This window comes from Drosophila montana, unplaced genomic scaffold, assembly GCF_035044405.1.
Source record: "Drosophila montana isolate Dmon_TW-CO22-7 unplaced genomic scaffold, ASM3504440v1 contig_3325_1, whole genome shotgun sequence".
NCBI lineage: Eukaryota > Metazoa > Arthropoda > Insecta > Diptera > Drosophilidae > Drosophila > Drosophila montana.
In genome coordinates this window covers 372,408-397,071 of record NW_026998209.1, presented here as the reverse complement: position 1 = coordinate 397,071, position 24,664 = coordinate 372,408, and the positions used below count along the sequence as shown (strand labels likewise).

The window sequence follows — 24,664 nt, the reverse complement described above, 5'->3', positions numbered from 1 at the left end:
CGAAATGGCAATAAACACTCGGCCACTCGGTTACCTTGCTGTGTAGGTCGATGGGTTGATAGGTTGATAGGTTGGTTCGTACTCTGTGGGCATCCTTTTTATCTTACACTCATTTCGACAGACTCAAAGATGGCTCATTTATATTGTATAAACAGTGCCGTTGGCTCGCATTGAAAACTGTTTCAGTTGCCGCTGATGCTGCTACTTATTGCCCCTGTCCCGCACCGGCACCGTCCCTGGCCCCGGGGGGGGGCTGTTGGCTGGGTAACCCCCCCCCCCCCCCCTTCCTACTTTGATAGCTGTTTCTCATTTATTTTCCTTACGGGTTTTTCCACATTTCTTTTACATTTTCTTTTCTGTCATTTGCCGCTTTAAGCTGGGCCGCTGTGAAAAGCGTGTGGCCGCCAGTTGTTCTGCAGAATCGTCGGTACATTTCAAAGGCCAACAATTCATTAGTTATTTAAAGAAAGTTTTTGAGCCCCAACCCTGCCAGCTGACCTTTTGTCTCTGCCATTTCAGTTCACAATAATGTGTACGTTGATGTTGATGCTGATGATGACAATTATATACTATATAAGTCCTCAGAAAAACAAAACAAAACAAAACAAATCGAAACAAGAAATGGAGAGGACCTGACAAGCCCTTTGCCAAAAGCATGCCATTTGTAATCCCACGCCGTCTCTCAGTATGTGTGTGTGTGTGTGTGTGTGCTGTCTTTCTGTCCCGCCCCGACGAAAATGCAATCGAATACAAGAAACAAAACAAAAAAAAAAACAAAATGCATTTCGTATCCTTGCATAACTCGCCTAGTAGATGCACTCGCCAAGCAAATCGCATTCACCCTTCTCCAGCGGCTTCAGCCACAGCGGATTGTAGTTGGGGCACAATTTCCGATGGATGGGAATTTTGATTTGGACTGGCGTCGGCGCTACACCCTCCCAGTTGTGTCCATCGAAACGCTGGCCATCGGATCTGTTGCATTGCATGCTAAGCGGCTCCTGGATGTACATCGTATACAATTGGTCAACGTGCGGCTTTGTCCATTCGATAGTCCGATAATTCGCAGAACGTGCCCCGTTCAAGTGTATGCCATGCTGATGCTCCTTGCTGTACGCAAAAGATGGATAAAGTCATGTAATTGCCTTCGGTTAGCAAATTGTCGATGCTTTGTATGGGCGACCATCAAAGCCATTTTAATGAGTTAATTTCCCGTTCCCATCTCCCACGCTCCCACGTTCCCATTTGCCCTATTCCATTCGCGGTCAAGCCTTAAATCAGTGTTGAAAACTGTATCGATTTACTGAATTTGCTAATTTGCCAGTCGCTGCCAGTGTTGAAATTGCGATATTGGCGATTAATTGCAGATAAACACTTTTACTCTTCTGTATATATTCAATTCCCATCTAGTTATTACTCTCTTGCACCACACTAAAACTTAAGCTTTAATAATGGAATGGAACACTTAAACGAAACAAAGATTTTACATTCGCTATTCAATTTTAATATGGAATTGAGACAAACGATATCAATCTACTGACTTTAAAGCGTTTTGAGATATGTTTCAGCTACGCAAAAGTGTAAGGAAATTAAAATATGAAAAGTTTAAACAAACAAATAAAATACAAGTGTAGGAATGGAACAAAAAAACATGCTTATTCATATTCATATTCTGTAATGCTGGAAAGCAATTCCAATGCAAAATGACGCAAATGAAATGGTTGGAATGATGAAATGAAACATTACGCTTTTGCAGTTGGAATGATGAAATGAAACATAACACTTTTGCAAACTCCAAGCATAATTAAATTATATTATATGGAATGCTGGAACGAAACTCTGAGAAAAATAATACAATTTTACAACATGAAATGAAATGGAATAGAACATTAAACAAAACGCGCTCTCTCTCTCTCTCCCTCTCTCACTTCCACTCTGTTTTTTGTTTTTAGCATGAGACATCGAAACTTTTTACACTTTGTTTTGGCATCATAAATTTTGGAATTGTATTTGTTAGCTTCTTGGCCTTACATAAAGCTGACTTTAACTAGTTCAAAAGAGCTTTAGATGTCTACATTTTGTTAGCTAGGCTTTTTTTACGGTCCCTTCAAGTTTGCAATAATGCGGATTTTACCTTTTGCTTTGCTGAACAGCCCGTAAATTTTCATAAGTTTTTCGTTTTTATTTGTAGGTGGCTCATTCAATCAGCCGCCTTTTGTCTGGCGCAAACCTTTAAGCCCACTTTTTGGCCCTTTTTGTAAATTTGGAGCGCAAACGCTCAGGCGCTGTCGAAAAGCACACAAGTCTCTAATCTAATGTACAAATTTCTACTTTCATTCTTCTAACGTTGCCCTCCAAACACCAAACAATGCGACGCGTTTCAAGCACTTGGGGAGTTGGTTCTCTGGTTCTCTTGTGTTCTCTGGTGTGCCCATTAACGCCGGCAATTAGCGTGCACCTTGGCGTAGCATTTGCTGCTGGCAGGAAGCTGTAGACATTTCCGTTATGAATACGCTTAGGGTGCCGCAAGCCGCAAACCGGAGCCACAACAAACGCCAGAATGCCAAAGTTTTGCCTTTGATGGCACAGCCAGGCTAACGAGAGGGGGGGGGGGAGAGGGCTTGGGTGCACAAGCACAAGAAATACCAACTGGCGCAAAATGTAGATTGAAAAGTAACGTAAAACATTAACGACGCCCACGCAGTGGCCGCCGCCTCAACCGCTTACCGCTTCATATAGATAAAGTAATCCTCGAGCGTCTCCTCCGAAACGGAACTCTTGCACACCTCCAGCTTGGTCGCCGGATAGTAGTGTATATAGTTGACGCACATCTCATCGCTAATGGAAAAGCCGCCCAGCGTGGCGTTCGTATCGGCAAGCGTATTATAATAGCACGTTGTGACCAGAGCGTCGCCCTGCATGGAGAGAGGAAGAGGAAGAGGAAGAGGGAGAGAGAGGGTGGGAGGAGGCGAACATACATATGTAGCCCATCTGGATTAAGCAAATGCTCAGTCACGCATCCTTACCGGCAGCACACGCGGCTTGTAGTGCAGTGTGCGTATCTCCTGGAAATGATGCGAATAGTAATCATCGCGATTCACCTCGCGCAGCTCCTGTTCGCCGCGAAAGTGTCGTGTTAGGATGCGAACGCCTCGCAAATGCGTATGCAGCTGCGATCCAAAGATGATGATGCCCGTCCGCGGCAGTGCGGCCCGTGTACAGTCGGCCACACAGTAGCCACTCAGCGGGAACGCCGTCTGGCCAGGCGGTATGGCCATTTTGTCGGTATACTCCAGACCCAGTTCCATGACGCCGGCATCGTATTGCCGCAGTGTCTTTGATAATTTGATGCGAAATCCAGAGCTGTCCACCAAACCTGCAGGTCGTATGATTCATATTAATGCAATTGCTGGACAATTGAGTGGGGCGGGGAGGGTGAAAGGGGGGTGGTTCGAAAGTGAATAAAATGTGTGTGTGTGTGTGTGTACGGCACACACTAGAGCTCGACTCAACACGACGTGTTCTTGTTACATAAAAAATGTCCAAATTTCGTGCGTGTTCGTGTTTCACGGATTTTCAAGGAATATGGGAAAACAATCAAGTAATTTTTTGTCATTATTCTTATTATGGGTAATTTATTCTTTTTAGGAAATTAACAGAAAATAACAAAAGTTTTTTGCAATCACACTTCAATCCACACTGAACACCCAATTTCACCCAGCAAGGTGAAATTTTTGAAAACTGTGGATTACGTTTTAAAATAAATTTCGAGGAATGCAGTAAAATAATCAGGCTACAAAATCTTAGCTTTATTTTCATTGAAATTTTCCTATTCCACTCTAAACACCTAATTCCGCTCAGCAAAGTGGATTTTCCGCAAACTGTGGATTACGTTTTAAAATAAATTCCGAGGAATGCAGTTAAATAATCAGGATACAAAATCTTTGCTTTATTTTCGATTAAATTTTCCCATTTCACACGGAACACCTAATTCCGCTCAGCAAAGTGGAATTACGTCTTACGTGTATTTAAAACACTTGCACAAAAATAAAAGTGTTCAAGTCATATGAATTGTTTGCGTTTCCTGTCATGCCATTTAAATCCACCCATCTCTAGCCCGTGCTCAGTTACAGACGTTGAGCTGAGTGGTGCAGTCGGTATGCTTTAGCCATGCCCACACTCGTGTGGCCATGTAATGCGCAAGACGATGCCATCGACAAGGATATAAGGGACACAAGGACACTTCAAGCAGCAATAATGACATTTTGCTCCTGTTTGTCGCAGTCACAGCACTCGCTCTTGCTGTTATTTATACAAAAGTTTTAATGAAATCACCCCAATGTGTGTATATATACATATATAAATATATGTACATATATCTGTATACATATGTGCATTTTTGTACACTGAGCCACTTGAGTGCGGGCCACCGAAAAGGGGGCGGCCAAAGGTTGTGAAACGAGTCACACAAAAGCAGCTCAACAATCATCAAAATCGAATTACCCCGGGTACATTCCCTTTGTCAATGTGACCAAATTTTCGCCCCTTTCCTTTTCGGAGACAACAAAGCAGTGTTGGTAAACAAACCAGCAAAAAACAGAAGCCTTTTGTAAGGAACTGTGCTCAGCTGTGCACAGCAACTATTATCATGAGCCCCGCAGGAAGCCCAATTAACTATTAAAATCTCCAAGCATGTCTGACATGGGAATAAGGTTTGCGATTTCAAAAATTCTTTTTGGTTCCGGTAATAACAATGTTTGTTAAAAAGTGTTTTGGGCATGAAAAATGCAATTGTCATATCGTATTTTATCTTACTAAAATAACGAATGTGTTAAACATTTGAAAGAAACATTGATAAGATAAATATAAATTGTGCTCTAGTCGGGAGTGCCCGACTGCGAGATACCCTGCACCCTGTGCCTAGCTACATTTACAAGCATTCCAGCTTCCACACAGCCACACACACGCAGTTTAGGCATCTGTGCTTCTTCACTTTGCTTCTCACTCTGAAAAACGTGTTCTTGAATAACTTCGGTGTTTATAGTCCGATTTGTATGCAATTTTCAGGCCATAATCATGATAGCCAAGTCCCATGAAATACTTAAGCGCAATGTTATAGCTGTTACAGTTTTAGAGTTTTGCCATGAATAGGTGAAGGTGTCTACAAAGTGAAATATTCTTAGTCTATATACACTATACGAGAGTTGGCTCTATCAAGCTCTAATACTTTTTGAGTTTTGCTTAAAAACCCAAGTCTCAAAAGCAAATTAATCACTTTTTGTTCACATCTCCTCCCATTTCTATAATATATATTTATCTATGTTATTGAAATGGGAAGATATATCGACAATAAATTATAAATTCGTGCTGCTTGTGATATACGAATAGGTATATCTTTCTCCAACTTGAGTAATTCTGTCTGAAATTCACGGACAAACATAACTAGATCGACTAGCTCGTCATCCCTATCAAGAGTATGATACTCTATGGTATCGGCAATGCCATCTTCCAGATGGTAAATAGAAAGCTCAATTCGTAAATCGTAAACGCGAAATTTTAGCCCAATATCAACTGAAACTTTACTCACCCGCCTGCAGCTCCGGATTATTGAAGTGCACCTCGAGTCGAACGTAGGGATTAAAATCGGGTCCACCGACTGGCAGGCCAGCCTCTGGTGGATATGTAAAAGTGCTGGCACCCATGGCCCACAGTGACATAACCTTCGAGCAGACCTTGGCCTCCAACGGCAGCTGTTCGCAGTCGCCATTGTACAGTGGAATCTCGACGTGTGCATCCGTTTCGCAGTGGAACACCTCCATGTGATGTATAATGCCGGGCGTCTTGATAATCGGCTCGAATTGTACAATATGCAAACGATTCTTGATGATGTCATCCAAACGCTGCACATGGCACCAGTAGGTGGTCTCCTGCTTGGGAATCGGCGCCTTTTCCAGTGTGATTTCAATGTGCTCCAAATCGCTAAGTTGGGCGCGGGGAATAATTAAGATCGTAAGACCCATAGAAAGGCGAAGCCCTGAAGCACTTACGTTTCGGGTATGAGTATCTTGTCGGCGCGCAGCAGCTGGAGCATCTTGAGACCCGCCTCATGTGGTGCACTCACATTGGGCAGCGCAAACTGATGATCCTCTAAGGCGAGCTCCGATTCACCGCGTGCCCAGACCACATACATGGTGCCCTCCTGCAGCACGTTAGCAGGATTAACATCGGATGCATAAAACAATTAAAAAACAGCCGCTTACATGTAGTCGCAGATCGAGCGGATCGCAGGTATCAAACTTGCGCTTGAAGGCCAGCGTAAACTCATCCATTTTGAAGACCTCGCAGTCCTGCTGGTAGTCCTTGCGCACCCAATGGCCATCGGGGCTGGTGTACGTGTCGGTGACCACATTGAAGAAACCGTTCTGATTCTCAAAGAAACAAATATCCGCATCGGCTAAATCGCCACGTTTCGAGAAGCCCAAATAGAACCAACGATGCTGCTCATTGAATGCATTCTGCAAATGGAAGAGCACCTCCTGCTTGTACCAGTCCACCATCCAGCTCAGCTTGATCTCCTTGTCATCCAAATAGACCTCATGTAGCTTCGTATCCGAAAGACCTGCAAATGCAATTAATAAAATGCTTTACATATTTTCTCTTATTTTTTGTAACTCTTTACTCCTTGGCATTTGCATGGCTCAGAGCTATTTAAATAAATATAAACAAGATTATAAAAAGATTTTACTCTTGTTTAAAATCAATTAAAATTAAAGAAATTTCATTATCATTTTCTGATGCACCTATTTTGTTTATCTCCAAAAATTTTAAGAACTGGTAAAATGTAAAATAAACATGTAAGAGGTTCTAGTCGGGAGCTACTGACCAGGAGATACCCTGAACCCTCTTCTTCCAACAGGTAATAGGTATAAAATTAAAGATACTTGATATATATATACTATTCTAGAAGCTACATGTCAAGTTTGGTGACTCTAGCACTTATTATTTACCAAAATTGCTCAAAAAACAGGATTTCGATATCGATTTTTATCGATTACTTGGAAACGGGGCAAGTTATCGAATATCGGAAAAAACTGATCTGCGCGGGCACTAGGAGGACCTACAGCTAAAATTGTAAGTCTTTAGCTCTTATAGGTTCTGAGATCCTTGCGTTCATACATACGGACAGACGGACGGAAGAACGACAGACAGACGGACATGGCTAGATCGACTCGGCTGTTGATGCTGATCAATATATACTTTATGTGGTCGGAGATGCTTCCTTCTGCCTGTTAAATACATTTGCACAAATACATTATACCCTTTTTAGCCATTTTTAATGGGTTCAGGGTATAAAAATGTCTCCAAGCGGAACCCTATCAAGCAAAAAACCTGGTTCGAGCCAACGACAAGTTGCTCTTTTAGTCTAAAGTTTGTGCTGGTCTGATGTAGTCTAAAATAAAGACGCAAATAAGAATTTTAAAGGATAATATATTTGTTGAAATTTTAAATGGATCAATTTCGTATAAAATAGGAAATGTCTGCAAAACAAATTTCCTCTCGACGAATGTTCAAAACCAGATGCACGAACCGACCGAAAAAGCAGGAAGCTGGTTCGAATCAGCGACAAATTGTTCTGTTGGCCGAAAGTTTGTCATGTTTGTGAAGAAGAACATCAAGAGATAATGATGTTGTTTAAATATTTAATAAATCAACTTCGACTCCACAATAAATTTGCCTCTCCGTCAAGGGGATATCCTAGAGGCACAGAGCTGGCGACAAATTGTTGAAGTTTTAAGTTTCGTTAGTTTGTTGAATGTCTCAGTCCGTAAAAAATAAGAAAAAAGGAAACGGAGTTAATCTGATAAATTCAAGGCCTCTTGCCTGCATTCCGAGCGCTCTCGACTGTTATTTGACTCTGGCTTTTTGCTATTTACTGACAAGTCCGAAAATGAATGATACCAACTAGAGCACGTTTACAGTTACGCGTTGAGTGGAATGGTCAGAAGCGGTCGTAACGGGAGAATTTGTAGTACATGGAGCGATAATCAAGTTGCCTCTGCACTAATTACCAAAAAACAAAAAAAAAAAAACAAAAAAAGAAGAGCAGCAGAGCCGGACGCAAGGCAAAGGAATCGAATTCAATCTTTCAGCCATGTTATCTGCTCTGCTTCGAACCGCACTCAAATCCTGTACAGCTGTACACGGACCAGGTCATTAGATTTATGTTACCAAAGGACTCTTGGCCAGGCAACCGAACATCAATTACAACTACAACAGCGTCTCGTCTGACTTGCTGTGGGTTGGGCCCCAGTCAGTGGAGCGGCAGTAACGAGAAAGAAAACCCAATAAAATGTCAAATCCAATTGGCAAACACACACACACACACACACACACACACACAGCAGCAGCAGCAGCTATATCGGGCGAACGTAGTTTGCAAAGTATATCAAACTGTTTGACAGCAGGAATATAGAGCTGAGGGGCATTTGCCAAGTTGCCGAAGGGCTGTTACATGGAGTGCAAAAAAGCGACGGTGGAAACACTCGATTACAATCACAAGTGACAGCGATTCGATGCGTTTCGCCATTCGCATCGCATGAGACCGACGAGTTTATTGAGATAAACCAGGACTAGATCTGCGACTGGAGCAGGGGCTAGAGTCGGGTCCAGAGCTCAATTTGGAGCAGGAGCAGGAGCTGGAGCTGGAGCTGGAGCTGAATGGGGTAACTGCAGCTGATGTCCATTGCTTTGCTGCGTTGATGAATTCGGCTTCGCACCTTTTTTTCTTTTTTTTTTTTGGATTTTTATCGCAATTGGAGTTGGGAGCGGCGTCTAGGGATTTCTGATGTGAATCGCAGCCGTTGCACAATACGTGAGCTTGCACATCTGTCCAACAATTTTAAGGCTACAAAAATGGGTGGCGCAATGAATTCCAATCTGCATTTATATAAATCGCATCTATAGCCAAATTTTTGTTCAAAAATGAATCACAGCAAAAGTTGAACCAGCTCTTTTTCTAGAAATGGTTTGGTTTGCATGCGCTGAGTCGATTTAGCTGCGACTATCTGTTTGCACTACGAGAGCTAGAGACTTGAAATTTGCAACATTTATATTCAGGCTTATAATATATTTCGCATATCGATAATTATCGATTTTCAGACAGCCAGTTGGACAAATCGAGGCATGTAGATGCTCGTTTTGTCTAGCTAGGTTGCAGAGTATTTCACTTTTTGGGACATCTCGCCCCATGCTTGGCTCAGCGGAAGTAATATGCCCCAACAGGATGGAAGCTAGCGTTGAGGTAACTGCGCTGAGCGTTTTTCCTAGTTCGATTGTCCGGCACTAAAATTGATTTGTTATCCTACATATGTCCCACTGCTAAAACACACACATACACACACACACACACGCACACAAACGCAGAGACAACAACCATTCACGGGCCCTCACATATATCATAGCCAAACGATGTCCGCGCCAACTCGTTGCTGTTTGCTCTGCATACGAGTCAGAAGAAAAAAAAGAGTAAAAACAAAAATGAAAATGCAAAAAGGGAAAACAACGTGTTCTCGCAGCAAATTTCCATTTAGAAATGATTCTACGTAGTAGCTGGCGCTGGCGCCGGCGTTGTCGTCTCTGAAGTGGAAATCGCAACGGCAGCGGTTAAAGGCAACAACAAATTGCACTCATTGTTCGGTTTTGTCAATTTATCGTTTGTGCAATGGCAACAAAATGCGCCAAACTTATGAATAACTGAATAATGTTTAAAGTTTTCGGTTTCTGTTGATTTTCATTTTATGTTATCATTTGACAGACATCTGAGCACAGCCCATTTATAAACATCATTTTGCATTATGCAAAAGTATGCACCCAGTGTTATCTAAATTAGTAGCGCAGCCGGTTGATATGAACGACATTTTAATACCCTTTCCATGTGCTTATTTATAGTCATAATCATAATCAAATCATCAAGCTTACAAAACTTGTCAGCTTATTAAACTGCGTTTGGCTTAACGAAATCTATAAATGACATTTTTCCGATTTTCAGTTTTTGAATACCAAAAGGTACCTATGTACATATATGTTATGTGGGGTTAATCACACTCAAATATCCTTTTAAATATTGGACTAATTTTACTGGAGAAGTGCGAAAATAAATACGAAACAACAAGGTTTATATGATCTCCTTTAAAGGTTCCCAGAAGATAGCTTGTCCTTAGTACAAAAGGTTTTCCACCATCTCTTATGTATTTTTTCTTCTATCGCAAATGTATCTTCCGCGCGACATCAGTGTCTATTGAGCACTCTCTAATATTTGAGGATTCCCACGAGAAACTAACGAATTCATGAGTGTGTGCTTACACACACACACACACACACACACTTTGTGTATGCATGTATTGTACAAAAGTACTTCTTTAATTTATGTAGCCTACTTTTGAGCTGCTGAACTGTGACAGTCCAATAAGCTGCAGTAACTATCTTTTAAATTAAATCTAAATATGTCAGATGCTTTATCTCAGCTTGACACACACACGACCACACACACACACACGAGCACACACACACACGCATACAAAGAGTGTCAAACGGCACTCTAAATTCAAGACACAGCGCTAAAAGTTTTAATTCTGTTGAAATTCGATTTGTGTTGCCCACTTTTCAGCTGAAGCTCAAGCCAAAAACTATCTATGAAATTGTTGGACCCCAACACCCCCCCCAACCCCCCACCTGCTCTTCCTTCCCGCTGCCGGCTTCCCTCTTCCATCGGCCGTATGCCGTATGCCGTCTTCAGTCAGAGTCGAGCCAGTGACTCGCTTTTCAATTGCTTTATTCTCGATTGCTTTGTCTCAACTTTTCAATTGCATTTTCATTCACACTTAACAGCTTTTACCCGGCGGCACTTTAAGCTCCAATAACAACAACAACAACAACAACAATGCATTGCACACATAACTGTAAATTTAATAAACTTGTTCGGAGTTTATTGCATTTGCTTGACCGCTCTTTAGCTGTATGCTCCCAATACCAAAAAATATATAGACATATATGGTATATACATACATATAGATAAATGTATATATAAATATTTGGAAAAAACTAGAAAACGCGGCCTTCTTCAGCACGACGCAGCTTAAATACTCTCGTACACATTGGACTGGGTAGTCCGATTTGATATGTTCTTAAAGATATGCAAGAGGAACTGTGAAGCTGGTAATGGCAGAAAACATTTAAATTTTGGAGACAAGAACTCATATTTCGAGCGTTTCTTCCTTTAGGTCTTTATGATAATATAGCATGACTCCGACAAAGTTTAGCTTATATGTAACGAACATAGTTAAGCTATTAAAAGCTGAATTCGGTCGAGATATTATGAAAGGGATACAATACAATATACATACAATATCTTTATGCCCGACCGATCTTGCCTCTAACAGCTATATAATGTGTTTGTCAGATCCGTCCGCTTTCGACTCATGTGCTGCCTGCAACAAAGAGTCGCAGCTTTCATAAAAAAAAATCCTTCAAACTGAGTGTCTGGTTTACATAAAAACAAACAGACAGATAGATAGATTTGGCGCCAACTACTTGACTTTTAGAGGTATAGATATGGGCTTTGGCATACACACCCTTTAGCATGTCGATCGGACAATAAGCACCGAAGTTATTCAAGCATACATTTCCCATGCATAGAATAAGTTTAAGGTATACAGCTTGTGTGCGTGTGCGCGTATATAAGGAAGTTCGAGTGCTTGCATCAACAGCTCGGCGCTGGATTCAGGGTATCTCCAAGTCGGGCACTGCCAACTAGTTTTTCTTTTTCGACGCTGAACTTGAAATGCCAGTTTGACGCTTAGCTATGCACGTATGTGTGCGTGTGGTGTTGCTGGCAATGGTTCTGCGGTGGCTCGCATCTATATGCTTAGTACGTGAATGTTGTGCAGAGTACAGCGCATAGTTGAGCGTTTTTTTTGCCTTTTCGAAAGTGAAGACGGTCGACGACAAGGACGCTTACGTGGGTAAAGGCGAGGGCGTGGGCGTGGGCGAGGGCGAGGACGTGGCTGATGATGAGCATTCGGCATGCCAAGGTGCACAGGAATTTTCTTATTATCCACTGCATGCGAACAAATTTGAAGGAGCTTCGGTGGGGCGCCACAGCCCAGAACCGCCCAGTCGCATCCTGACGTGTTCTGCTTAGGCTGCTGCTTGAAAATATGTTTAGTATTTGTGTGGACGGACGCATTTGCTTAGCTGATGTCATTATTGTAAGCGCTAGTTGCACAAATCTTCAATTGCTTTAGCTAGCCCCTGCCCCACCCTGCTGCCCAGTGGATCCCAGTATCCTACCCAGCCCCTGCTCCTGCTCTCGTCCCAATCTTGTTCAGTTTTTTGCCCTATATATATATATATATATACATATTTTTTTTAAATATTTTTTGTGCCTCTCTCAAGTGTCGCTTGGGCATCCTGGGAATGCTTGGCTGGCTGCTGCACCACTGAACCACCAACCGCTTTCTGCTGGCTCCTCTTAACACCCTCTTCTTAACCAGCTGAACACTTTATTGAATTCCCTTTTTAGCGCTTTGCTTCATTTCGATTGCCATGTCGACTTGTGCGAGTCCTTTGCTCCAAGTCTCTTAATATAAATTGACTGCTCTGTTGTCCGGTTCTTGTCGCATTGAGTTATGAAATGGCGGGCCATCAGGGAAAAAGGAATAGGAAACCGAGGGCGGCTGGGGTGGTGGGGGGGTGGGGGCGTGGCACACAGCATTTATCGAGCAAAAATTTGCCCACACTTTTCCACGGTTTGTCGCTTGATTGAGACAAATATTTGTACAAAATTTTTGCTTTCGTTCGGGTCAACGTTGCGGTCGCCCAGCTCTATAAATTATTGAGGATTTATTGTGGCCAGCTCTTACATAAATCAGCAAATACACACACATATATACATGTATATACATATATATATATATGTATATATGTATATATGAATATATGTTGCCTGCATTGGCATTGAGGCTGTTGCCATTTTGATGGACCGCCTCAAACGAGCTCACGTTTCATGGCCAGGTTAATATAATTGCAGTGCAAAGTGCTTCGCATTCTTGCCGCCCCGCCTACTCTTTCCGTTTCCACATTCCACTTCACGTTGACATTTCTGAGTAATGGCGCTCTCAAGCCGATAATTTACTACAAGAGAGCAAAGCAGAAGCAGAAGAAGATGATGAGAAAAAAACCCTCCACAATGTCAGTCAATGCATTTTGTGTGCCTACACAAAGAAACCGTTCGCGCAAAGTCAGCGTAACTGGAAATGTTGTCTGAGTGAAGGCGAAACGAAGCGAGAAGCGCTGTGAGAAGTTATTATGCGCAAAGCCGTCTGAGATAAGCGGCGTTACAGTTTGTCAATAGAGCAAATGCTGCAAAGCGGGGCATGAGAAATGAAGTGAGAAACTAAGCGATAAGTTAAGTTAACAAAAAGAAGTGAAACGAGAAGTTAAGTGAAAAGCAAAGCTATGCAATGGGGCAAAAGCAAGCAGCCAGGCACAGCGATAAGAAAGATTGAGAGGAAAAACTAAGTGAGAAGAAAAACGATAAGTTGTTTAACCATTGCAGTGTCCAGTGTAAATTAAAAAAAAAAGTTGCCAATGAGAAAAATAAAAAAGAAAGAAGAGAAATGAAGCAAGAAGCTATGCAAAAAGTAGGATAAGCAGAAAAGTAAATAAAGCAAATTGTAATCGGAGTTAGAGAAATGAAGCAAGAAGCTATGCTAAAAGTAAGATAAGCAGTAAAACAAGCGAAGGCAGTATTAAATTCAGAGGCAGAGTTAAATTATAAAGCTAAGGAGCAGAAGCGAGAAACCAAGAGAGAGTTTTATTAAGTTAATAAAATGTAAGAGAGAAACAAATAGAGAAATCAGCTATGCAACAAATTAGATAAGCAGAAAAGTAAACGAAGGTTGTAGAGATAGATATTAGAGATAGCAAAGTTTAATTAATTAGAAACCAAGAGAGAGCTTTAATACGTTAATTAAACCCAAAAGAGAAGCAAAAAGAAAAGCTAGTTTTGCAAAAACTAAGATAATTAAAAACGCAAACGAAGCGAATAGTAAATTGAGAGGCCGAGCTAAATAATAAAGCTAAGAACCAGATGCGAGAAGCAAAGTTAGAGCTTTATTAACTGAAGAAGAGCTAAGAGAGAAGCAAAAAGAGAAGTCAGCTGTGCAATAAAAAAGATATGCAGAAGAGCAAACGAAGGGAGTAGTAAATTGAAAGGTATAGTTAAACTATAAGCCTAGGGAGCAGAAGCAAGAAGCGAAGAGCTCGATTAAGTTAATAAGAGCTAAGAGAGAAGGAAAAGAAAAAGAAAAAGGGAAGTCATAATTCAAATGTGTTACAAGTAGAGAAGCAAACCAAGAACCATACCGAAAAACTAAAATAGAAGCGAGATGCGAAGAAACAAAAGCTAAAGCGAGAAGCGCAGCGACCATACAATGTGAAGTAAGAGTAAAGCTGAACTGAGAAGCAAAAATAAGTTAAAAAGCAATAAAATAAAGTAATAGAAAATGACAGCTGCTATTTCTGCCACTCTTATCACTTCTCTGACACATTACATCAAAAACTTCTCTCTTTGCCAAGATTGGGACTATGTCTGTCGAGTTTCTATAGAAAAGCAGATATTGAAATTTGTATTAAAGCAAGCCCCGACTGAATGTCGATGCAAGTGAGATTCGTCCCAAAGTATAAACCAATTATCGAACGCTGAATATAATTAACTGCATTTCAAATAGCCCTCTTTCGGGGATTGTGCTGCCGACACGTCGTATGTGATCCATGAAAACTGTGTGATGAGCGCCGAATGCTGCACGGGACGAAGCAGACGCGCAGACACGCAGACTCGCACGCACACAGACAAACAGACACGGACACAGAACAAGCACACAAAGGATATATGAAGGATGTGCGTACGGCCAGTGGCACATCCCATGTGAGGCACAGCAAGGCAGGTTAACGTGACTCCAGCCACGAGCTGGCATCGAGTCGGATGCATAAACAAGAGCCAACTAAATTGGCCCGAGCCATGTCCAGATTCAGTTTCTGGTCCAGGTTTTTCGCATCTATCGGGCCAGGGCCATGCGCTGCCAAATGGCCGCCAGTTGGCCGGTACACCGACTGCGGCTGCGGCTCTGGTTCCACTGATAAATAAATTAAAAGGCACACGCGAAACGCCAGGATACCCAAAAACTGCCCAAAGCCGAACGCTGCCTAATAAAGCTGACCAGCCTGAGCCGTGAGTGTGGGGCAGCATGCGGCCGCAGCTGGGCATGTGGTAATGTGCACCAAAAACATAAAAAAAAAAAAAAAAAAAAAGAGAAAAAGAAAAATGAAAACCAGCGGCTTGTGGCCACACTCAGACCCGTAATGTGGACACGAGGCAGCGCAATGTGAACTGGCAAGCCACATAGCCCAAAACCAAATTGGTAAAAAAAAAAAAAAAAGAAAAAAAAAGAACCATGTTCACAGCTGGAGACGGGCAAAGGGCCTGGTCCGCAGCGGGGTGGCTCGACAAGGATTCGACATAATGTGTGCCGTGCTTTCAGTTTGGAAATCCAAATCCAACGCGCTAACAAGCATCGTGCGTCGAGAGCATAATTAAAACTTGATATTCAAGTAATGCTCGATATATATCGATTTTAAATGCAGTCTGCACACCAACAGAAATTCCAACTTAGTTTTAGCTGTGAACACAATGTGAACCAAAATTGTTGCCTAACCAACAGCCGAACCGAACTGAACCGAACTTAAGTGAACCATAATTATCTTCATGGCTCAAAATACAAAACAGAGCCTGTCATAGAGAGAGTCCAATACAGTAACATCTTTTCTGCTATATTCGAACTGTCAAGACCGGAATCATACAATGAATTTAAGAGTCCTGCTACCAACCGGTTCAAAAGTTTTGTGAACCGATTCAAAGGTGATTTCAATTCATATGTAGGCAAGTTAATGTTCTGATCCTTTTCGGTTTTGGGTGTGTTTAAAGCCCATGAACTATTAATAATTCGCATATATATTGCTGTGGGGAGCTTAATGCCATAACCGATTAAAAACCGTTTCATATTCAATTTTTAAACTAATACGCTATGCTCCAAATGTGTGTGAGTCGTTTGCCAAACGTTGCGTGAACGTATGAACTAGTTTAATAACAACATTAAAAGATTGTTAACTGTGAGCCGACATCAAATGTTTCGCAAATATATGTTGCTGTAAGGAGTTTAACGGGATAACCGATTGAAAACCGATTCAAATTCTATTTCGAAACTAATATAAGTCATGCTTTAAGTGCGCGTGAGCCCCCTTGCAAACTTTGCTCGCATGAACTAGTTCAATTAGAACTTTTAAAGAATGTTGCGTTAGCTTTGTCGATAAATGCTTTTAAGCTCAATTGAAATGCATTTGGAAAATAACGCATAGAATACAAATGCTGCACAAGCTATTGAGCTGCTCCAATTGTACAGCTGTGAACCGGTTCATAAATGGTTCAGATGTAAATACATGAAATTGGAAATGTTTTTTTTTGATTGAACGGTTGCGATACTTTTGTCGCCCGTGCAATTGTTTTGTCAAACTTCAACTGTGAGCCGATGCGGTCCATTTGCCCGAATATCTGTACAGCAGTTCGTCGGCCAGTTCACAAAAGTTCCGTTCATTACAGTTCAGTTCAATTCAGTTCAGTTCAGTTCGGTTTGGTCCTGATTTGGCCGGGTATTGTTTCAGGCTGTTGCCGACGCGGCGCAGAACAGCAGCCACAACTACATGCTACAGGCTTTTGCCCCCTTTTCAATTTGGTTGTGGCAAACATTTCAACTGTATATGTGGGCGTGTGTGTGTGTGTGCGTGTGTGTGTGTGCGTGTGTGTGTGTGCGAGTGTGTGTGCGTGTGCTGTGCCGGGTTCAAATTAGGTTTCATCTGCCAGTTGCCTTTTTCACTCTGTTTGCAAACTAATTTACCGTTAGTTATTGCGATTGTGTGCGTGTATCTGAACACACGCACACACGCACACACATTTATATATATTTATATGTATATATATATATATATTTCCATCTGTATACACCAACCCCCCACCAACACACAGTCTTGGGCATGCATATGCCGGCCATTTGTCTGCCACGCCTCGACCATAAATTATACGCTCTTGGCCCAGGCAAGATGAACACGGCAAGATGCCCAAAGATTCACACAGATACGCACACACACACACACACACACACACACACACACGAACAAAGTTGTCACTTATAAATGTGTAGTTATTTCCATTAAATTGTTGTCATCACTCTGACATTCCTTTGAGTCTCATCTTGCTCGCCTTCGTCCAGGGCCACTTGTCGAAAATGTTGGCCTTCTTAGCCCCGTCCCCACAGCACCCCTGGTTCACGTGGACCACAAGCAGCTAGGTAATCTACGCCTAAATTCGTTGTCATGGGCTTGGTTTCTGGGGGCAGGGGCAGGGGCAACAAGGCCGTGCAGCTTTGCGGGCAACCCGACTTAATCACAAGTAAACGAGGCCTTTGCCGCTCGTCGCCCCGACCAAATCTGCAGCGTCAGCCATTCATTTGGTTAATGACATTGTGTGGTGGCCGCTGCGGCAAAAGTAACACACACATAAAACAAACAGACACACACACACACACATAGACAGCTAGAGTTAGAGAGCCAGGCGCAGGCCAAGTATCTCAAAGATACTTTTGCTGCTGGCCCATAAACTTTTTGCCGCTGTCTACTGACAGGGGCCAGCAAAATGCTTAAATTAGACCCCTTGCCACCTTGCCACCTGACCAACCCTCCCCCCCCCCCCCCACACACACACACACACACTCAACAGCTCTCCTGTTGTTGTGGTGTAACTGACAGAGTCAGCAACACTTTTGCATTCAGCATGCAGCTGGCCACTCGCGTTTCAATTATTTTAGCCGCAACAGTCGCTCAGCTTTTGTGCTAATGCAGCATGTGGCATGCCACAGACACACTGCCCCATCCCCCGCCACTTAGAGCACATGTGCGCCCCTTTTTATCAGAGACCACACAAAACATGGCACAACAAAATTAAATAATAATAATCAAAATGAAAATGGAAAATGGAAAATGATTTTGAAAAACTAAAATAAGGAAAAAGAAAAAAGTTGCATTGTGAAAATGTAACTAAATTAAATTAAATGTAGCTATGTACAACTGAATGTGTGTGTGTGTGTGTGTGTGTGTGTGTGTGTGTGTGTGTGTGTGTGTGTGTGTGTGTGTGTGTGTGTGTGTGTGTGTGTATGTCTGCATTGTATCCAGCAGCTTGTTTTTGCAAAATTTACATACACTCGCTGTCAAAATAAACGTCGCACCCGGAATTTGCATCGCAAATTTTAACAATTGCTTCTCGTTTCAGTTGCCATATTCCACTTGTGAGGCAAATTTGAATTTGCGAAAGTGTTTCATTTAAGCATTCCCTTGGGGTCTAATGCGCAAAGGCTTTACCGAACTGGCCAATAAATGGTTTTAGTATCCATTTCAAGGCACATTACAAAAACATGCGATTAAAACAAGAAAGTTATCAATCATTACTAATTACTTCTGCATGTGCACATATGAAATAGAAATATGGTTCATTTTAACATTTTACAAGGTAGCAATGGGAAATGGCAGCGAAAGATTTTTACATCCAAGTTTTTATACCCAATTTTAACAACTAAGTTTCAGAACTATAGACACCATAATTTGGCATTTGGATAAGTTATATCATGCCTAACTATGTTCCATTCCCGCGTTCCACGAATCTAGTACGCAAAAGTGCTATAAATGCCACAAAATTAATCACAAGCAATACCTGACCTACCAAACCTAAGAGGTTATAAAGAAGCGGTTGAAAAAAGCTCACCAATGGCGTTTTCTTTTATCGATAACAATAATCGATAATATTTCAAATTCAATTTCACGCTGCTCGATATGTGCAGACAGCATTGTTTAGGTCGCCTGTGCATTGCGCTGATCGAAGTGCGCGTTAGTACCTTAATAATAGCTTAACATTAGCATAGATTATATACGTGTGTGTGTGTGTGCATGCACACGTACGCACGCACACACACACCAATTTATACACACATTCTATATGTAAATACAAATCGCATATGCAGCGCTTTGATTCAATTTGGATCAAGTTTGTATCACCCGCACGGCAGTTGGGCCTAAGAAAATAACACACACACACACACACACACACACACACACACACACACACACACACACACACACACACACACACACACACATGCACACACTCTCCCACACTTAGTCAGTTTGTACTAATGAGTTTGAAATGTAAAAAGCACTCGACACTTTCGCCGCTCTTGAGGCTTCTCCCCACTTGGCACTTGATGCATTGCACTTTAACGTTGAATCCGAATGGTTTTCACATTTTTCACAGATATATATATATATATATATTTACACTTTTTTTTCATTTCTAATGCAGCGCATCGTTGACCCGATTCGACGATTTTTTGGTTATTATCAAACGGGCATCGACATCAGCGATAAATTCAAATGCAATGTGTCGCCCCCAACAAAAATGAAATGGGAAAAAGAACTAAATACGTTCACATTTAGAATGTCGAATGCCCTCAAATAGTTAAATAAAAAAAACCTGATATTTAAAGTATTCTTGTTTAATTAGTAAAGTTAATTATAATAAGTGAAAATATTTAAAAATTATGAAACTGTGTCAACTGACAGTTTCTATAAAGGGAGATCGGATTGTAAAATGCACAGATAAATACATACATTAATCTATTTGTAAATCCTTGTATATAGGCATGTGATTACAAATTATTAAAAAATAAAACTATTTTCTGACGAATTTAATGGGATTTTCTGTTAAAACAACAGATTTCTTTAAAGACAGATTTCCTTTCCATGTCAGTTACCAGATGTTTATTATGACGTTACACTCGTTATAAATTTATATAGTTTTTCCAAGCCAAGGCAATCTCTACACCAAATTTCTGAAACGAAGCTATAGTAAGAGATAAGTTCGCTGAGAAAACTTAATATGCCGCGTACACTAGGCACACTCTCGAGCTAGTTAAATAAAGATTTATTATAAGTAACGTTATTAAACGATCTCCATTCCAATCCTTCAGGCGTCGCAATATGTTTCGAAAGGATCTTGTGCGTTATTATCGAACAGCTTAATCTTATCCTGTCTAACATAATCTTAACTCTCCCAGACAACACCGAACTCACCACATCTAACCAAAACTCACCATACGTAACCTAAACTTAACCTTGCCTAACCTGAGCCAGTCCCAACTCAGCCCAAATTTCATCGAACTTAACCCTTACTAACCTCACCCTGAACCTTAAATAACCCCACCCCTTAAACGTTACATATTCCAATGTAAAACTAAAATCACGCGATTTTTTAGTATACTTTCAGCAACCATTCAAAATGTGGTCACATGTCAAAGACATTGGCGAAGGGAAACTGAAGAGTTTTGCCATGCACAGATCCATTATTCAAAAAAGTTAAGCACCTACACACAAAGAACAAAAGAGTGTCCGAAAGCCCAACAACTGTGGCAAGCCGCGGCTAATGAGTTGAGCATTTTTTTTGCCACTGTCATTTGTGAGAATTGAATAGAAAAGCCCCACAGCGCCATTTGTAATTGGCTGGATATTATGCCGGGCAGCTGAAATGGGGACCAAGAATGAAAATGAAAGTGTAAATCAAATTAAATTGCGCCACAATGCGGTCAAATGAAATGAATGTATTTATGTGTGTATGCATACTAAATATATACGAATGGCAATGCTCTTGCTGGGATTGATGGACTAGAAGATGCCCTATAGACAGACTTGAGCCGCTAAGTAAAGAGCAAGGAAGTAAAGCGTAATAGACTAGAAGACTTGCAGTGAAAATGTTTAAAGATATCCCAACAAATATTCTCCCTGCTCAATCTAATTGATTTCTCTCAAAAGGTTTTTTTATCTTATTCATTAATAACTAAAGAATGTGAATATATAAGTTAAATTTCTAAAAAGATTAAACAGAATTTCATGCTTAAGAAGCTGCATACCAACTTTGCTTAGCCTAGCTCAGCTAGTCGCCGAGTTAATGCATATACCCTGTTTTGTTGTTGTCAAATTGTCATAGGGTATTTTATAAGCTGTTGCTTGACTGGCGCCGTTAAGGCGGCGCAAATTTAATCAAGCAAAAATCAATTTAAAATAGATTCACTTTCCGCGCTAATTGATGTGCCGCCGGCAAATTAACAAATATTTGCCAACAGGCAACAGCTAACAGAACAGCAGCTAATTAAACACTTTTCGCCTCATTCGAGACGGCTAAAAATGAAGCCAAGTCTCTGGATCGGCATCTTAAACATTTTCAGCATAAGCAAATTGGCTGGCAAAGGCATTTTGACACTTGCCTGCCGGCTTTCCATGGCGCCTTTGATGGGCCCTTAAAGTGTGGGCTGAGCAACTAGTTAATTAAAGCAATGTAAATTTAATTGACAGCATTTGTGGTCTCACATTGGCACGCAGGCTGGCATAATAAAAGATAAATATTTATAATTAAAGCAAAACAAATTAAGTTAAGTCAAAAAAAATGCCCAATACCCTGTACTCAATGGGTAGTCGCTCAAATGGATACGTTGAACATTCTTCTAACTATTTCCAGCTCTATTCATGTACGATCGGCAGCTGTGTGAGAACTGAATAACGCTCTATCCATGCTATGAAATAACGCCGTACTATGTGATTCTCATGAATTCAAGTAAGACTTGGAGACTATCATGGTTGGACGATAAGTTTTAGATAAATTATGCTCGTTAAAGCTACTACACTTTATCTCGGCTTATAAACCCTATCACACCCTCTCCCTTTCCCTTCTCCTTTCTCGCTTCAGCTCTTCCTCTCTCTCTTTCTCACACACACATTATGTGTCTCTTTCTTTCGAACTAACGCCCTACTATGGGATTCTCTCCCTTTCTCTGCCCCTCTCTCGGTCCATGTGTTCCTCTCTCTCTCTCTCTCTCTCTCTCTCTCTCTCTCTCTCTCTCTCTCTCTCTCTCTCTCTCTCTCTCTCTCTCTCTCTCTCTCTCTCTCTCTCTCTCTCTCTCTCTCTCTCTCTCTCTCTCTCTCTCTCTCTCTCTCTCTCTCTCTCTCTCTCTCTCTCTCTCTCTCTCTCTCTCTCTCTCTCTCTCTCTCTCTCTCTCTCTCTCTCTCTCTCTCTCTCTCTCTCTCTCTCTCTCTCTCTCTCTCTCTCTCTCTCTCTCTCTCTCTCTCTCTCTCTCTCTCTCTCTCTCTCTCTCTCTCTCTCTCTCTCTCTCTCTCTCTCTCTCTCTCTCTCTCTCTCTCTCTCTCTCTCTCTCTCTCTCTCTCTCTCTCTCTCTCTCTCTCTCTCTCTCTCTCTCTCTCTCTCTCTCTCTCTCTCTCTCTCTCTCTCTCTCTCTCTCTCTCTCTCTCTCTCTCTCTCTCTCTCTCTCTCTCTCTCTCTCTCTCTCTCTCTCTCTCTCTCTCTCTCTCTCTCTCTCTCTCTCTCTCTCTCTCTCTCTCTCTCTCTCTCTCTCTCTCTCTCTCTCTCTCTCTCTCTCTCTCTCTCTCTCTCTCTCTCTCTCTCTCTCTCTCTCTCTCTCTCTCTCTCTCTCTCTCTCTCTCTCTCTCTCTCTCTCTCTCTCTCTCTCTCTCTCTCTCTCTCTCTCTCTCTCTCTCTCTCTCTCTCTCTCTCTCTCTCTCTCTCTCTCTCTCTCTCTCTCTCTCTCTCTCTCTCTCTCTCTCTCTCTCTCTCTCTCTCTCTCTCTCTCTCTCTCTCTCTCTCTCTCTCTCTCTCTCTCTCTCTCTCTCTCTCTCTCTCTCTCTCTCTCTCTCTCTCTCTCTCTCTCTCTCTCTCTCTCTCTCTCTCTCACACACACGTTCTGTATCTCTTTCTTTCTAAGTAGCGCCCTACTATGCGATTCTCATGATTTCTTTCTCTCCTCCTTTCTCTCTCTCACACACATTCTGTGTCTCTTTCTTTCGACTGCTCTTGCTCTAACTCACTCCCCACTTATTTAGTTCCTTTAGTGATATGCATCTATCAATTCAGGCTTCCTTCTCGTTAAGTAGATGACAATAAATAAGCATGCGTGTGCATGTGAATTTGCGGGTAAAAACATATTTAAGAAGCAGAATATAGTGTTATATTCCCCTTAGTTTATTTCATACAAGCCACGCGTTTTTTCTCAAGATTTGATTTCTATTATTATTCCTGGAAATGTCCAGCTGGCAGGGCTATTCTCATTCTGGGCGCTAACGTTAAATATGTGACAGCCACTTTGTCAAACTGTTAAATATTTAACAGGAATATGGTGTTGCCACTTTGTTATGCAAGCAACTTTTAACAGCCGCAACTTGTGTTTTTTGAGTGGGCGATTAATAAAAGTTTTCACATTCGGCCCCGACTGGCAACCCCGGCGACGCAATGTCGTCAACTTAACGACATGGCGTTGCCACCTGTGATCACAACTGGAATATAGCATTGTTGTTGCTGGGCAAATATGAAATGCCATTTTGTGTGCATGAACTTTGACAGTACGACTGTGTGATGCCCGCTGTCAGAGTAATATACGCAATATCCACGCAAAGCCACATAAAGCCGACATAACTTGTGAGTGTGACCAGAGCGATGAAAAGTCTTGCGCCGCATTAAACAAGTCTCAATTTGTATCCGAGGGAAACATCAAATAAGTAGATAACGCGGGTCGAGCAGCGCACCAAACCCCGCCCACCCTTCGCCCGCTACATATGTAACATGTCACCTGGCTGTCCCAGCAAAGTGGTTTCCGTAAGACCCCGCTAAACCAACTTGTGAGCTGGCTGAGAAAAATTCGCACCGGCTTCGCATCGATTGCCAAAAGAAAAATTCAAAGAGAGAAATCTTTTTGGACAGCATTTGCTTCAGCGCACTTGCCGTGGCAGACACGCCTCATGTTGCCACATGTACGAGTGTGTGTGCATGTGTGTGCATGTGTGCGCGTGTCTGCATGTGTGTGCATGTGTGTGTGTGTGATTGGCTGTTTGGGACGAGCAAAAAGTGACTTGCGCTTAATAAAGCCACACGAAGCGGAAATGAGCATGTAATGTTAACGGAAATGCGTTGAATAACGGAACGACGCCATCTTGCCAAACGAAAATCCGTTGCACGAACTCCGGCGGCAGGCAACGCTTGCAGCACACAGCATTCCGCATGCATTGTGCTCGCATGTGAGGGGGTGCAAGTGGCCGGGCAGGTATTGCTGTTGAAATTGAAATTGGCTTGGCTTACTCTAAAATGCCCCAGAGCAACAGCAAAGTGTTAAATTGTGTAGCAAGCGAACGCGCGTCGCAAAAACAAACAACAACAACAAAAAACATAACAAAAAAAGATGACAAAATAAGTGTCACAGACACTCGGTCGACTAGCTGATACCCTGTATTGTCCATTTGGATGCTCGTTTTCCCTCTGTTCTTATCGCCTGACCTTCAAATAAGTGTATAAAATAAAAAGCAAATAAACAAAAATAAATAAGAATTCATGATATTTGTTTTCTCAGTTTTGGGGAATATAAGTTTAAAAAAAATGTATCTTCTTAATTTCTTT

At 41.8% G+C, this 24,664-nt stretch overlaps 1 protein-coding gene across 1 annotated transcript in view; it reads right to left on the bottom strand.

Annotated features, from left to right (window-relative positions):
* Positions 1-762: 762 nt before the first annotated feature.
* Positions 763-24,664, bottom strand: part of Tbh (Tyramine beta hydroxylase) — a 36,919-nt gene continuing 13,017 nt past the window's right edge. Inside the window, exons 3-8 of the mRNA XM_064691080.1 lie at positions 6,258-6,616; positions 6,045-6,196; positions 5,585-5,976; positions 3,024-3,373; positions 2,725-2,912; positions 763-1,107 (exon numbers count right to left, since the gene is read on the bottom strand). Coding sequence (XP_064547150.1) covers positions 807-1,107; positions 2,725-2,912; positions 3,024-3,373; positions 5,585-5,976; positions 6,045-6,196; positions 6,258-6,616 — 1,742 coding nt within the window. The 3' untranslated portion in view covers positions 763-806. The remainder of the gene's footprint in view (positions 1,108-2,724; positions 2,913-3,023; positions 3,374-5,584; positions 5,977-6,044; positions 6,197-6,257; positions 6,617-24,664) is intronic.